This window comes from Rattus norvegicus, chromosome 8 (genome assembly GCF_021556685.1).
Source record: "Rattus norvegicus strain SHRSP/BbbUtx chromosome 8, alternate assembly SHRSP_T2T, whole genome shotgun sequence".
NCBI classification, from domain to species: Eukaryota; Metazoa; Chordata; class Mammalia; order Rodentia; family Muridae; genus Rattus; species Rattus norvegicus.
This window is the reverse complement of record NC_141541.1, coordinates 17602090-17617688: the sequence shown is the minus strand read 5'-3', so window position 1 is coordinate 17617688 and position 15599 is coordinate 17602090. Positions and strand designations below refer to the sequence as shown.

The 15599-nt window shown below is 48.9% G+C and overlaps 1 protein-coding gene across 3 annotated transcripts in view; it reads left to right on the top strand.

Annotated features, from left to right (window-relative positions):
* Positions 1 to 15599, top strand: part of Amotl1 (angiomotin-like 1) — a 118900-nt gene that overhangs the window by 60930 nt on the left and 42371 nt on the right. For 2 of the 3 annotated variants that reach the window (NM_001429440.1, NM_001429441.1), the window contains 2 exon segments: positions 6551 to 6700; positions 9522 to 10470. In NM_001429440.1, the coding sequence (NP_001416369.1) occupies positions 6551 to 6700; positions 9522 to 10470 (1099 nt within the window). 3 annotated transcript variants of the gene reach the window in all.

The window sequence follows — 15599 nt, the reverse complement described above, 5'->3', positions numbered from 1 at the left end:
GACATCATGTGGCAGCCCTCTGCCTGTAGGTGTCCATCCCTCCTGGTCCTCCAAAGCTGTACGCTGTGTTATCAGCTCACTGGCTCTCCAGTGGGCTCTGGGCAACTGTGCCTGGTGTTCTCTAGAAGCAAATCCCACTATCTTAAGGGCAAGGACTTGCTTCTTATTTCTTTGTATTTACAGCTCCTATCTCGGACTCTTGAACATGTTCAACACGTTGCTTCTCACTGATAAAATATCAGAGACATTTCTAAGTAAGCACAGCTAAGTTAAACTTTAGACAGGTTTAAAGTTAGTTACCACACATTTCCCTTTGAGGGAGTCTAAGCTAAACAGGCATCATTGTATTGGTTCTGTGTGCTTTCTGGAGTAGAAGGCTCAGGCCGTGGAATAGGATTCAAGTCTGAAGACAGTTTGGAAGACCATGCCTTGTATGGGGCCAGGAATCATGGAAGCTTCATTCGCTCTCCCCACACTAAGCCCTGGGTTTTCAGGCATGTTTTCCAGGGACAAAGAAAATGAGAAGACAGGGTGCATTTCCTCTCAGAGATGTGTATGTTGTGCACAGGCGTGTGTCGTGAGCGGGTGTGCTGTGTGTAGGGGTGTGTTATATGTAGGCGTGTGTTGTGTGTAGGTGTGTGTCGTGTGTAGGTGTGTGTTGTGTGTATAGGTATGTGTTGTGTGTAGGTGTGTGTTGTGTGTAGGTGTGTGTCGTGTGTAGGTGTGTGTTGTGTGTATAGGTATGTGTTGTGTGTAGGCATGTGTTGTGTGTAGGCGTGTGTTGTGTGAATAGGTATGTGTTGTGTGAATAGGTATGTGTTGTGTGTATAGGTATGTGTTGTGTGTAGGCGTGTGTTGTATGTAGGTGTGTGTTGTGTGTAGGCATGTGTTGTGTATAGGTGTGTGTTGTATGTAGGTGTGTGTTGTGTGTATAGGTATGTGTTGTGTGTAGGTGTGTGCTGTGTGTAGGTATGTGTTGTGTGTATAGGTATGTATTGTATATAGGCGTGTGTTGTGTGAATAGGTATGTGTTGTGTGTAGGCGTGTGTTGTGTGTATAGGTGTGTGCTGTATGTAGGTGTGTGTTGTGTGTATTGGTATGTGTTGTGTGATAGGTGTGTGCTGTGTGTATAGGTATGTGTTGTGTGTAGGCGTGTGCTGTGTGTAGGTGTGTGTTGTGTGTATAGGTATGTGTTGTGTGTATAGGTATGTGTTGTGTGTATAGGTATGTGTTGTGTGTAGGCGTGTGTTGTGTGTAGGCGTGTTGTGTATAGGTGTGTGCTGTATGTAGGTGTGTGTTGTGTATTGGTATGTGTTGTGTGATAGGTGTGTGTTGTGTGTATAGGTATGTGTTGTGTGTAGGCGTGTTTTGTGTGTAGGCGTGTTTTGTGTGTAGGCGTGTGTTGTGTGTAGGTGTGTGTTGTGTGTATAGGTATGTGTTGTGTGTAGGCGTGTGCTGTGTGTAGGTGTGTGTTGTGTGTAGGCGTGTGTTGTGTGTATAGGTGTGTGTTGTAGGTTTACGTTGTGAATAGTCGTGTGTTGAGCACAGTTGTGTGTTAGGAGCAGAGATACCGTGTGCTTCTAGGTGTGTTGTGTCAGGTGTGTCAGGAGGCTGCCTTTGTAAGTCATACCTGGTCTCAGGTGCCTGTGATGTGACTTGGTTCCTCCCTTTCTTTCCAGCCGTGTTCATGGGTTTTCCACTTCCTTGAAGCCAATGTTTTCAAGTATGACTCTCCTTGAGTGGGGTATTCCACACCTCAGGAAAACCTCCCGTTCTTCCTGAGCCAGGCCAGTTCAGCTGTGAGGCCTTAGCATACTCAGCAAATCCCTCTACCCTTCGGAGGTGAGGCAGAAGCTGTGGACTTGGTTCTAGTGTTTGATATGGCGGTCTTACGATCTGGTGGTGAAGTCGTTTTGAGGCGCATGGGAAGCTTTAAATGATATGAAACTATCAGGAAGTTTTTGAAATTGGTGACACCTGGCTGTTGTCCTTCTGTCAGAGGTACCTTTGATGACAGGACCTCTGGCCTGTAGACCCCTCAAAGCACCAGCATTCGCTGCAAAGGGGCAGGAAACATCCCCACATTCTAGGAAGCCGAAGGGTGAAGGAGCTATCTGAAACACTCAGAGGCTTCTCAGAGAGGGAGTACTAATGTTTTCCTTGAGTTATGTGGTGCTGAGAGTGTCCCAGAGAACAAAACTTTATTCTCTGTGTAGTCAGAGAATACACCTAACTGTATGCCACTTGTAGACATCCACAAGGACACTCGGCACGTCTTCCAAGGCGCTATCTTCACGAGGGGCATAGCAGCATGACCTTCAACAAGGCCTGTCGCCAAGTCCTGAGCTGGTGACAGTACAGGATGCAGGGATGCTGAGGGACTCAGGAAGACTGCTGACAACCAGAGGGGGAGCCTGATGATTGACAGCCTTGGATATTAAACTCTGACCTGGAAGTGATAGACCAGAAGATTGTGTATGCAAGATGTGACTGTGGAAAGGAACCTAAGGACAGAGATGTTCCAGGCCCCACCCCTGCCTCCATGGTGTGTGTGTGTGTGTGTGTGTGTGTGTGTGTGTGTGTGTGTGTGTGGTAGTAGGGCACTGATGTCTAGAGTTTAAACCTCACGGGGGCTTTCTGAGCCTGCTCTGTTGGCATGGTGATAGATTCCGGCTCTGCCTCTGAGGGGGATCCACCAGTTAGCACAGGAATGGAGCTAACTTTACCGTCCCCTGCCCTGCCTCTTTCCCCCTAACTCATTTTTCTTCAACAGCGACACCCTTCATTTTCTGTGCATTTGCTTCAAGCTAGTGAGAGGAAAAGTCTTGGTCAGGCCACGTCCCCTGCGGGACCAGAGAACGGTCACAAAGAAAGAGGCAGTGCAGGATTGTAAAGGGAAGTTATGTTTCCAGCGCCTCCAAAGAGAGCCAGAAACACTGATCTCAGAATGGGGAGAGAAGTGGGTGGGGGCATGGATCCTGTGACTTGGGCGTTTTGTTAGGCAAACAAACCAACCAACCTAAAAGGTTCTTGGTAAAATGGGTGGCTGTCAGTCTGTGGAAACTCTAAGCTCTCTAGAATCCCAGAGCTCAGTCTTAGTCGAGCCCAGTAATGAAGACCCTTGCCTTCCCTCCTGGTAGGGACACCAGGAGCTCTGTGGGCCTCCCCAATGACCTGGTGCCCCCAGGCTCACCTTGGCCTACTTTTCAGTGCTTTGGCCCAGTGTTCAAAACCCTTAGCAGACGGTCTGGCCTCCGAGAGTTAACTGTAAGTCACGTAGACAAGGGGGCCGTGTGGAAGTAACCCTTATGAAGCCTCTCCACACAGCCAGCCGTGCTGTATGGATACAGTGCTGAGCCAGCAAGCCCTTGATCTCCCTACTCTGGCAGGGTTGTTGGTCTCTGGGTCTGAGCCAGGCCTTGCAGGGGCCTTCTGGGTGGAAGCCGTGTCTGGAAGGCTTTGTGGGTTTTTGAAGCCCCTGCTCCCCATAAGGAAGTGCCAGCAAAGAAAACAGCCTTCTGCTCAGGCTGTGGGTCCACTTCCAGGCTCTCATTTCACACAGCCTGGGTCCAGCACTTTGCTTAGGAAAAAGAAAGAAAGAGAGAGAGAGAGGGAGGGAGGGAGGGAGGGAGGGAGGGAGGGAGGAAGGAAGGAAGGAAGGAAGGAAGGAAGGAAGGAAGGAAGGAAGGAAGAGAGAGAGAGAGTTCTTGTTGGGGAAGGTCCCTGTTCAAGATGGTGGACTAAAATGGTCATTAAGAAGTGGGAGCACATGGGATGGAACCCCAAAATGGTGTAGACATTTGTTCTCTGACCCAGGATTCCCATCCAGACTTCAAGACGTGCATCATTGCCACGGTTCCTGGTGTGATGTTGACCCTGGTTCCTTAGGCAGGGCGGGTGCTGGGATAGCCCAGCCTTTTCTTGCTGAGCTGGAATAAATTACCTAGGCCATTCATCTGCAGGGCCTCTTCTCTGTGGCTCCCCTTTCCTTTCCTCAGCACCCCGGTAGCCCTGAGAATGTCTGTCACTAAATGTATGAGCCCCACGTGTGTGTGAAAGATGTCTTGAGTGGCCATATAACTGGCACAGTGACTGTCTGTCTATCAGTTCATGTGTGTGTGTGTGTGTGTGTGTGTGTGTGTGTGTGTTCACTAGTTTTTCTTCATTCACGACCACGTAGTAAATGGCAGTGCATCTCTGGTGTTCTCTGAACACAGGTTCCTTTAGGGACTACTATTCTGTGGCTTGGAACGCTTGAGCCCGTTTTTTCTTGGCCAACCACTGAAAAGATGGAGAGAAATGATTGCTGTGAATGCTGCTGGGACTGATGGCTAATGCAGGGTCCGTTGTGAGAGCTATGTTAAACGTGTGCACATTCTCTCGCTCCCCTTATGTACATCCATGTCTGTTGTATTCAAAGCTTGTTCTCCTAGTTGCTCTAATAGACAATAGCCTGGAAAGTCAGTTCATGCTGCCCCAGACCACTCCTGACCCAGCACAATTTTAAGAAAAAACGCCACACTTTGATTGGAGCTTGTGAGCTCTTGACTCCGCCCACCTCCACACCCCTGCCCCCGACTTGGTACAGGGCGGAGGTGAACAGAGGTGACTTGTTTATTTTGCCCATGGGCCCCACTTTCCCTCTATCTTTGGGGTCCCCAACATTCACTGCATATTGGAGTCATTTTGAGAGCTTTGGAAAAGACGCCTGTCTGGCTCAGCCTGATGGTACTTGCCTGCAATTTGAGCTACCCCAGAGGTAGAGGCAGGGGGTTTGCGTGTTGAGAATTTCCTGAACCACAGAGTTGAGTTGAGTTTAAACTAATCTGGCAACTTAGTAAGACCCCTATCAAATAAAAAATATATTAAGTAAGAAACAGATACAGCTCAGTCAGTGGTAGAATTCTTCCTAGTATGTACAAGACACTGAGTTCAGTTCTCAGCACTACACACATGTGAACACACACTCAAGCATACACAGACTCATACAGATACACACACATGCATGCACATACACATATGCAGACATTCATGCACACACATGCACACATACACACATATACACACAGACACACATGCACACAGACACACACAAACACATACAAACACACAAACTCATGAACACATACACACACAAACACACACACAATACAGTTACTTGGGCCCTACCCTATAGTGGGATTTGTAAAGTACCCCAAATCTCTAATATGCAGTCAGGCCCGTGCCTTGTTCCCCTCTAGTTTGATACTCATCAGCTAGAAACAATGTCAAAGCTGCCTAGAATACCCGATTTTAGCCATAGTTGTAAAAGATGAGGCCCAGAAGGGCCTTTCCTCTCTTTGGGGCAGTCAGTGCACACTGCTGGAAGGAGAAGCCTCTGGCTTAGGACGTAGTGTTAGACTGATCTCCGTACATGCCGTTCATGTCTGCTATGTAATCTTCTCTAAGGTGAGAGTCCCAACTAGGATTATTTTATTTTAAATTTACATGGTGAGCATTGCAGCATGAAAATCAGAATTTTATCTTTATGGGTCAGACGTGTCCACACTATGGTGAGCACACATTCAAATGGTATTTCACCTCTGGGGCACAGTGACTCAGGGAGAGGGGGCGACAGTCCTATCTTTGGCCCTTGCTGTCATGAGTCACTGGTAGCTCTGGTCTTGTCCAAACCTTAGGAAGACATTTCAGATGCCTGGTTTGAGGCAATTTCTGAAGATTGTTTTTATTTTCAAATGGAAATATCTTTCAGGCAAGGACCTTAATAAATAGTAACAAGATTCTCCAGAGTAAGTTGAAGAAAAAGCAGAGCTTTAGTCTTGGTGTCCACACAGAGGTATAGGAAAGGAAATTGGCCGATTGGCCAGAGTCCCCACAACTGGCTAATCCACTGTCAGTGTCCCTGAAGTGGGGTCTCATGGTTGGTGGCTGTGGGTCTAAGGGTAGCATCAAGTGTAACTTGAAAAAGAAGTGCGTGTGTGTGTGCGTGTGTGTGTGTGTGTGTGTGTGTGTGTGTGTGTGTGTGTGTGTGAATGGCCGTTGCTTGGCTGAGGCCCAGACCCAGGTTCCTGGTTCTACAGCAATGTGAGTCTCAGAAGCCTCCCAGGGAGCCAGAGCACACTGTGTCTCAGTCTGGGACATTCTCTTGCTGACACATGGCCTGGCAAAGTGGCCACCCCTTCTTCGATCACATATTTTTGGAGAGACAGCTGTTCTTCTTCTCGCTTTTCTTTTTCTGGCCTGCTCCACTCCCACCTTTCTGTCCTCCACCTTGGCCATTCCAACCCTCATGCCTCCTGCAGTTCCTCAGCAGCCTGTGGGTGCTGCTCCTAGGTGACAGCTTCCCGCCTTCGCTCAGCGGGTCTTTGAAAGCTCATGGGTCAGCATGGTGGGTGGCTGGATCTGTGACAGTTCTGGGAAGTAACTTTGGAATTTTATGAATGAAATAGGCAGAGTAACACTGCGAGTTGCCATGTGGGGTACATGAGTCACGCAGGAAGGAGGGGCACGTGATTGGCACTGACACACACATCATTTTCTCTCTTGCCAGCTCCTCCCCCCATCTGCTACAGCCCCGGCAGTCCTGCGCAGATTCTAGAAGACCACGCCTACTTCTACCCAGACTTGCAGCTCTATTCTGGGAGGCATGAAGCACCTACTTTGACAGTGGAGGCAAACGGAGGCCTGAGGGGGAAAAGCGGTAAGTCCTCTTGCTGTTGGAGTGCACGTTGGGAGCCCAGAGGGTCGGCGTTTCTCATTTTCACCTCTTCTACATTAAGAAACCCCTGTGCCCGTGACTTTAGTTTCCACCACTTTCACACAATGGTTTCGATGACAATCCGGAAACTCTAGTTGAAAAGTGCTGGAAGCAAATGGTTCGTAAGTCTTAAACACAGTCACGGCCCTGTGCTGTCAGATCGGGACTGTGTTACCATTGGCTGTTACTGACAATCTTGTATGTGTAATTTGTGTAATTTTTTACAGGTGTATACACACACACACACACACACACGCACCCATGCACACGTGCATGCATGCACACAACACGCACACATGTGCACACATACTGGCTTGGTACTGACTGTCCTTGGCCACAGATTCCACGGAGGGTCTTAGAATGTATCCTTGAGGGTAAAGGAGGGGCTGCTGTCATTTAGACATTTCTTTAATCTCTAGCCTTAAGTTGTCATACTGAGCTAAGAGTTGTCTCCAGCTGGGAACTTTATTTTAATTAATGTTGTACCACGATATTAATAAGAATTGGGGCTGGGAGAAATAGCTTGTCTCCCAAGCAACTTAGGCCTGAGTTGGATCCCAACAACATAACGGAGCTGGACGTCATATGCTTGTCACCCCAGCACTGGTGAGGTGGAGAGAGACAGGTCCCTGTGCCTCACTGGTCCAGTTACTGACCCCAGGTCCCAGTGAGAGACTTGCCTCAAAAGCACAAGGTGACCTTCTCCCCAACCCCAGGGCTCAGAGAACCTTGTGGAAGAGAGGGCAAAAGGAATGTAAGAGCTGGAGGAAGTACGAGTGCCGTGAGATGCTGGTTTCCTCACAGGGCTGCTGTACACTTACAGCAGCTGCGGGATGTGTGGCAACCAGATCTGCCAGCGTCCCTGCTGGGTTACAAAATGGGTTCAAAAATGAAAGGCAGGAAGGAAGGAAGGAGGGAGGGAGGAAAGAGGGAGGAGGGAGGGAGGAAAGAGGGAGGAGGGAGGGAGGGAGGAGGGAGGGAGGGAGAGGATGGTGGTAGGAGGGAATGATTGGGTGGTCCTGGGGGAGTCTAGGAATGGATAGTAAATACATCATTTGCATGTATGGAATTGTCAAAGAGCAAATAAAGAATATTGTATTAGGAAAAAGAAGGTAGGTGGTTCCTGAGGAACAGGACTTGAGGTTGTGACCTCCTTGCATACAGGAACACCCAAACAAATATGCATAACACCCTCCCCACTGTAAGGAGTGACTGCCTCTACAGGTCTTCGTCCTCGGAAGCTTGAGTTGCATCATCTGTAACCGGCTCTTCTGAATTATAAATCTCAAGTTCTAAATGCTTCCCCTGCCTTTTCTCGAGCCCTTTGCCTCTTTCCCCAGCTCTTGTTTTTGCAAACAAGTCAGAACTTCGGAAGAAATTCAAACCCTTCCTAAGGAACTTCCTCCTTTCAAACGAACAATTCTCTATCGTTGATGTCCTGGGGTGATGGAGAGAGGTGAAGCCATTTTCAAAGCGTCCCAGGGCTCCTGACAAATGGACACCCCCTTTTCCAATGAGAAAAGGGATGTAGTAGTTTTCCTGTCCGTTAAGACCCATTCATTTCAGGACCCATTCACTTAAATCACTTTTTCTGCTGTACTTTTATTTTAGTTTTAGCTAAGTTTTGATACTTGTTCCCTTAAGTCTTGCAGATCTGTGACTTTGAGGATAAATTGCTTCAGGCTCATAACTCCAGCACTTACATTAACAGTGTCTTGGACAATCAAAGGTTCTGTCTGTCTGTCTCTGGCGTGTTCACTGTTTAGTTTCTATGAGCATCTCCTAGGCTTTGGACTCACTAGTTTCTGGTACAGAGAGGTAAACAACTGTTTTGTGGATAGAGACAGAGGAGGGCAGAAGCAAGAGGCTTCTGTTTGGAATCTCAGTAACTGTTTAGTGGGGCCAGAACATGGGAATGGGGGCCTCTGGAAGAGAGTTGAACAGGACAGCAGTTTGGTACAGAGCGTAGGGCTTGCTTCTGGCTTCTTACTGTCACCCAGTGTGAAACACTTTAGTAATAATCAAGACACCAACAAGACACAGGGTATAGGAGTCAGGGAGGGAAGGAAGATGTGTTGGTACAAGATGGCTGCTAAGGGCCAGCGGCTGCCATTGCAGAGGTGGGGCCCTGACTCGTGAGTTGAAGACAAGGGTGGAAATTTTGCTCAGTGGGAGCAAAAGGGGATTCAGATGGAGCTTGGGGCAGTCCAGACTGGAAGAGGCAGGAAGTGGGTGTACCGAGGCAATGATTTAGATGCTAAATTGGAAGGTCATTCTAAACAGAGAGCAAACAAGGTTCAATATTGTAGAAAGGTTACATGTGTAACATGAGAGCTGGAAAACTCAGTGTGTGGTGTTTGAAACATGGGGACAGCCAATGTGGGCTGCCTCCTGAGGACAGCTCTGAGAGAGGGAAGGGTGCGTTGGAGAGCCATCATTAGAGACCTGACAGACGACCATGGGTGCTGTCTTTGTGACTAATATTTTTTGTTTTTACGATGGGAAGACAATGTCAGTCTGTGCCACAGTGGTCCTGTTAGGAAAAGGAGATATGTCATGGTAGATCAAGTCACAGAGGGGACAGAAAAGGGATGGGAGGGGAGAGCAGAGGCTCAGGAAGTCTGAGAAACACACCCTTGAGGCATTGCAGGATGGGTCAGCGATGACATCTTTGGAACCTGGTCTTTCAATGATGCTCTGATTAGCATATCAGTCAGTGTCTCCTGGGGACATCCTATTAGCTCAGTTCCTGTTTGTCTTTCAGTAGAGGACCCTCTCTCCAGCTTCCACTCCCCAAACTTCTTGAGGACGCCGGAGGTGGAAATGAGAGGTTCTGAGGATGTAGCTTCTGGAAGAGTGTTACAGCGGCTGATCCAGGAACAACTGCGCTATGGCACCCCAACCGAGAACATGAACCTGCTGGCCATTCAGCACCAGGCCACAGGGAGTGCAGGGCCAGCCCACAGCACCAACAACTTTTCTTCCACGGAAACCCTCACTCAAGAAGACCCACAAATGGTCTATCAGTCGGCCCGCCAAGAACCGCAGGGTCAAGAACATCAGGGAGACAATACGGTGATGGAGAAGCAGGTCCGGTCCACACAGCCTCAACAGAACAACGAGGAGCTGCCCACGTACGAGGAGGCCAAGGCCCAGTCCCAGTTCTTCAGGGGACAGCAGCAGCAGCAGCAACAGCAGCAGCAGCAACAACAACAGCAGGGACAGGGGCCCCTCGGCCACACTTACTACATGGCCGGAGGTACCAGTCAGAAGTCCCGCACCGAGGGGAGGCCCACCGTGAACCGGGCCAACAGCGGACAAGCACATAAGGATGAGGCCCTAAAAGAACTAAAGCAGGGCCATGTCCGGTCCCTCAGTGAGAGGATCATGCAGCTGTCGCTGGAGAGGAATGGAACTAAGCAACACCTCCCCAGCTCGGGAAATGGAAAGAGCTTCAAAGCTGGAGGAGAGCCATCTCCTGCCCAGCCCGTCTGTAAAGCACTGGACCCTCGTGGCCCTCCACCTGAATACCCCTTCAAGACCAAGCCAATGAAATCCCCAGTCAGCAAGAACCAAGATCACGGTCTTTACTACAGTGACCAGCACCCTGGGGTACTCCACGAGATGGTCAAACCTTACCCAGCACCTCAGCCTGCGAGAACAGAAGTGGCCGTCCTGAGGTACCAGCCACCCCCAGAGTATGGCGTCACCAGGTACCTCTGAACCCAGCTTTGCAAAGCTCAGCCGTATGTTTGGAGTTTTGTGAGGAATGTTAGCTTTTAGGAAAACTTTTGTCTTGTCCATAGTATTTAATAAGCCATTTGTGGGCTCAGGGAGAGGGAGACTTAGAATGTCTTCCAGTCTTAGCGGCTGGGGATGAATGGGACTGTTGATTACTGAGAAGTATTATTACTCTGTGTGTGTGTGTGTGTATGTGTGTGTGTGTGTGTGTGTGTGTGTGTGTGTGTGTGTGTGTGTGATGTGGTGTATGTGTGTGGTATGTGTGTATGTGGTGAGTGTGTGTGTGTGTGTAGTGTGTGGTATATGTGTATGTGGTGTGTGTGTGTGTGGTGTGGTGTGTCTGAGTGTGTGTGTGTAGTGTGGTGTGTGTGTATGTGTGTGTGTGTGCATGTGTGATGTGGTGTATGTATGTGTGTGTGTCTGTATGTGTGTGTGTGATGTGGTATGTGTGGTATGGTGTGTGTGTATGTGTGTGTAGTGTGTGGTATATGTGTATGTGGTATGTGTGTATGTGTGTGTGTGATGTGGTGTATGTGTGTGGTATGTGTGTATGTGGTGTGTGTGTGTATGTGTGTGTAGTGTGTGGTATGTGTGTATGTGGTGCATGTGTGTGTGCATGTGTGATGTGGTATATGTGTGTGGTATGTGTGTGTGGTGTGTGTGTGTGTGTAGTGTGTGGTATGTGTGTATGTGGTGTGTATGTGTGTATAGTGTGTGTGAGATGTGTTATATGTGTGTGGTATGTGTGTATGTGGTACGTGTGTGTGTGTGTGTGTGTGTAGTGTGTGGTATGTGTGGGTATGTTTAGATGTGACTACATATGTACAGGTACATGTCGAGACCACAGGAAAATGTCATCGTCTTGAGTGTTGTCCCTTTGGTACCATCCCCTTTTTGGGCTGCTTTGTTGGTAGAGTCTGTCCAGAACTCACCAATTAGTCTAGACTGGCTGGCAGGACCTGCGTGTGTCTGTCTCGCCAGCACAAGCATGTGCCTTCACAACCAGCTTTCTTAATGTGAGTTCTGAGTATTGAACTGGGGTCCCTGTGCTTGTAAGACGAAGCCGTCTCTCCAGCCACAAAGTTGTTCTGTAGTCTTTTCTGTTATATTAATAAAGCCGTTCTCTCCCTTCCCTGTTCCTCTTCCTACCCCTGTTCTTCCCTTCCTCTGTTTATTGAGACAGGGTCTTACTAGGTAGAGTAGCCTATGCTGGTTTTCAACTCATGAGTCTCTTGCCTCTGCCTCTCAAAGCTGGGACTATAGGTGTGCATCGTGATATTTGACTTCATTATATAATTTAAAGATGCCTTCTTCTTGCTTTCATGGGCACTCATACACATGACAGGCACACACACACACACACACACACACACACACACACTTTTTTTAGAAGGCAGAAGCAGAAGAGGAGGAGGGGGAGGAGGAGGGAGACTACTACTACTGCTGCTACTGCTACTCTGGATGCTAGAATGTAGGCACTGACAGACCTCGGAAGCCCTTTAGTCTCAGCTCATTCAGTAGACATGAATCTGACGTGTGGAGCTTCGCGCAGGTGTCCAGAGCTTGCAGCTGAGCACCAGGCCTGGCCTCCAGCCTCCAGCTTCTCCATCTTCCATTCCAACTCATCTCGCTGGCTTGTAGTGTAAGTGTGTTTTCTGATTGATGGGCAGGTTCAGCCTTTCTTCTTGTGCGTGACTTCTGTGCAGCCTTGATCCACAGATACAAGTATGGTGCCTGCCCTAAGATCCCTTGAAGCATTGCCTTTGGGGAAACCAGTATCAGAACACATCACTGCCATTCAGCATGATGTTTAGGGTAGAAACAGCCAAAAGTACCAGGCGATTGGATAAGTTAGAAAAGCTCAAAATCTGAAGATTTAGAAAGCTTCTCGGGCTGCTTCTGCTCTAACCTAGGCTATAGAGAGAGTCCCAGGACAGCCAGGGCTACATAGAAAAACCCTGTCTCAAAAAATGTCAAACCAAACAAACAAAAACAAACAAACAAGAAAGCTAAGAGAAGGTGACACTGACTGAGGTCTCAAAGGATTAATAAAAGTAGGTATTGGTAGAAAGACCATCTCCAGAGGCAGGAAAGCCATGAAAGTGGACTGAAGAGCAAGGGCGTACAGCCCAGGCGTTTAGGTGTAGTAGGAGACAGAGGATGTGTTTGAGCAGGGAAGTTGTGGACGGTGTTGTAGGTCTCTCACAGTTACTCTAAGGAGAGAGAAGCCTGGTGTTCTCAAGCAGAGACTACATGTTGGTATTTAGTAACTACATTCAGTGGTGGTGCGGGATGGTTAGACGGGGAGACTCGGCTTGCGAGGCCTTTCCGGGAAGGATTTGGTACTTCAGAGAACTGGGTGTCCAGGTGGAGACAGCAGCAGGGGAGAGGCGTCTGTTACGAGAGGCAGGGAAGTAGAACTGAGGGGAGTCTGTGATTGGCTAGACCACTGAGGAGCGGAGGCATGTGTTTGAGGCAGTTGGACATGCAGCCTCTGGGGAGAATGCGGGAGTGGCCAGCGTGGAGGGTACTCTGCTTGTGCAGGAAGAGCACGGCCCTGAGAAGACAGGTGTCTCCTGCTATTATTGGATGCGTCGTCATCATAGAGGTTTGTCTGTGTCTAAACTGAGCGGGAGCTCCTGATGGAACCCTAGTGGCTGGGTGGAGGCTTCACTGTGCTGGGAAGGTGCTGGGAGGTGGCCAGCTACTCCTCAGCTCTGACACATTTGACACGAGGTGGGCTTCGTAGCCATCTTTCTGTTGCTGTAACCAAATTTCCGGCAAAAAGAAACATGTAAGAGGAATGATTTATCTTGGCTCATGCTTTGAGAACATGGTATCTCTCATGGCCTGGAAGGCAAAATGGAGTTCAGGGCCTGGGGGAGTGGCTGGACCCTGTCACTCCTACATCTCTGTGTACCCGGACGAAGAGGTCCCGAGTGAATGCCAGCGCCCAGCTGATTTTCTACTCCCATCCCTTTCTTATTCACTCAGAGATGTGTCGCCACTCACATCCCGGGGGGGGGGGGGGCTTCCCTCTTCAGTCAAACTTCTGGAAACACCCTCAGGGACACGTCCCGAGGTGTGTCTTCTAGGGGAGTGCAGATGTGGTCTACGTAAAGTTGAGCCATCTCGGTGATGAATGCCGGTTCTGATGCATCCTGGCCAGCCCAAGCCCTCGTGAGCAGCAGAGTGCGTTGTGGTCTTAGCATGGGTTTAACCTGACTCTGCGGTGGCCCCCGGGATCTCCTCTCTTTACCAAAGGGGAACTTTCACCTCGAACGATGCCACACCTCTGGTGTTTGTGTCACATCGTCATTTCATAGTTCATCCCGAACATTTCTCTGTCTCTGGAAGACCCTGAGAAGGATGGGAAATCTTTCCAGTGAAGTTGCCTTCTTCTTCCTTGCTGGCTCACAGCTTTTTATGGTTTTTGTTTTTTATCTGTATGTTTTGCCTGCATGTATGTCTGTGCACTGCTTCAGTGCTTGGTGCCCCTGGAGGGGCAGAAGAGGGTTCTAGATTCTAGAATGGGGGTTATAAACAGTCGTGGGCTACCACCGCATGGGTGCTGGGAATTGAACCCTGGTCCTCTATCAGCATAGCGGTGACCACTCTTTTTGCCAGAGATCGCAGAGCCATCTCTAACAGCTGGACCCATTGGCGTCTTGTCAATAAACCATGATGTGAGTTGGGCCAGTGGGAGTGAGGCAGTTCTTAGAGGTCTCCCTGGTGACTTGTGGAGAAACCATTCGCCTCCAAGTTCTGAGGTCAGAGAAAGACATTTCCGTGGGGTTTGAGTGCCCTGAGAAGCTTGGCACTGGAATTTACATGCCCATCAAAGTGTCTTAGAAGATGTAACAGACAGGCCACTGTGACTGGCCCCAGGGCTGTAAGGCCACTTGGTGAGCACAGCCATGGTGAGCCAACCTGGCTCCAACAGTACAGCCTTTGGTTGGCTTAGATAAACAAGCTTGTCGTCACAGGGCCTGCTCCAGACATGGTTAGCAGAGCCTGGAATCTAGGGTTTGAGCCTGAGACTCAGTGGTGTGTGGCATTATATACCACCCAAGAGGCAAGCAGTGTCCCTTAGAATCTCACCGGGCTGATTCCTTTTCTGTGGTCGTATGTTTGCCACTAATGGTGACAATTTAGGAAGCTTTTGGGTGCACACTATGCACGTGGCAACATAGACTCCTGGGTTAGGATGGACCCTCACTGAGATCCCTTGGGTCTTTCTGCCTGATGCTACAAGAGGCCCTACTTAGGATCTAACGGAAACCCGGCAACTTGACCCAACCCATTACGTGTTGAGACAAGTCTGAGGAACAGGTGAAAGCTTTGGGAGGAAAGCGAGGGTCTGACTCCAGTCGCTCAGAGCTCTTTGCCTGCTCTGGTGGTTCATGTTCTCCCCTTCAACTCCTGTGTAAACTGATGAGAGCAGCCACTGGCCCAAGCAGAGTTGACCGGCAGTGAACAGCGTCATGGCTCCTTCTGTGAATGAGCTCAGGAAGCCATGAGGAAGGGGAGGTGCTAAGAACATGAGAGCTGGCCTCGGGGCAGCTCAGAGGTTGCGTTTCTGGTCTTCTCTGCTTTGGTTTGCTTCATCTTCATCTGGAATTGAAAGTGGGTCACCGTGAGGACAAGATGAGACTTGGGCTGTTCTTGTTGAGGACGGTGACTCCCTCCAGCCCCAAAGCAAACGTTTGTTATTAATTCTGACTCACTCTGTGGTGACTTGGCTTGTGTAGTGCGTGTCGCTAGTGGGAATGAAGGCACCAATGAATTCCAGGGGTGGTTGGATTTCTCTGCTAAAGTAGTTTAGAGTATATTAGTCAAGATGCAGTCCTTTTTCCCCCAAAGAGCTCTATGTCAAAAATGAAAATGAAAAACTAGAGCTGATAAAATATTTCATATTGATCTCCCATTTCCCAGTAAACCACTAACACGGTAAAACATGGGATTTACTAGCTAGATGTTTTCAATCTTGAAAATGATTTTGCTCCTATAATTTATATACTTTAATCAGGATCGTGTATAAAGTAAGACTAAAACCTGTTTTCTCTAATACCTGTTTGAGTTTTCCATTACAGACGCTTGG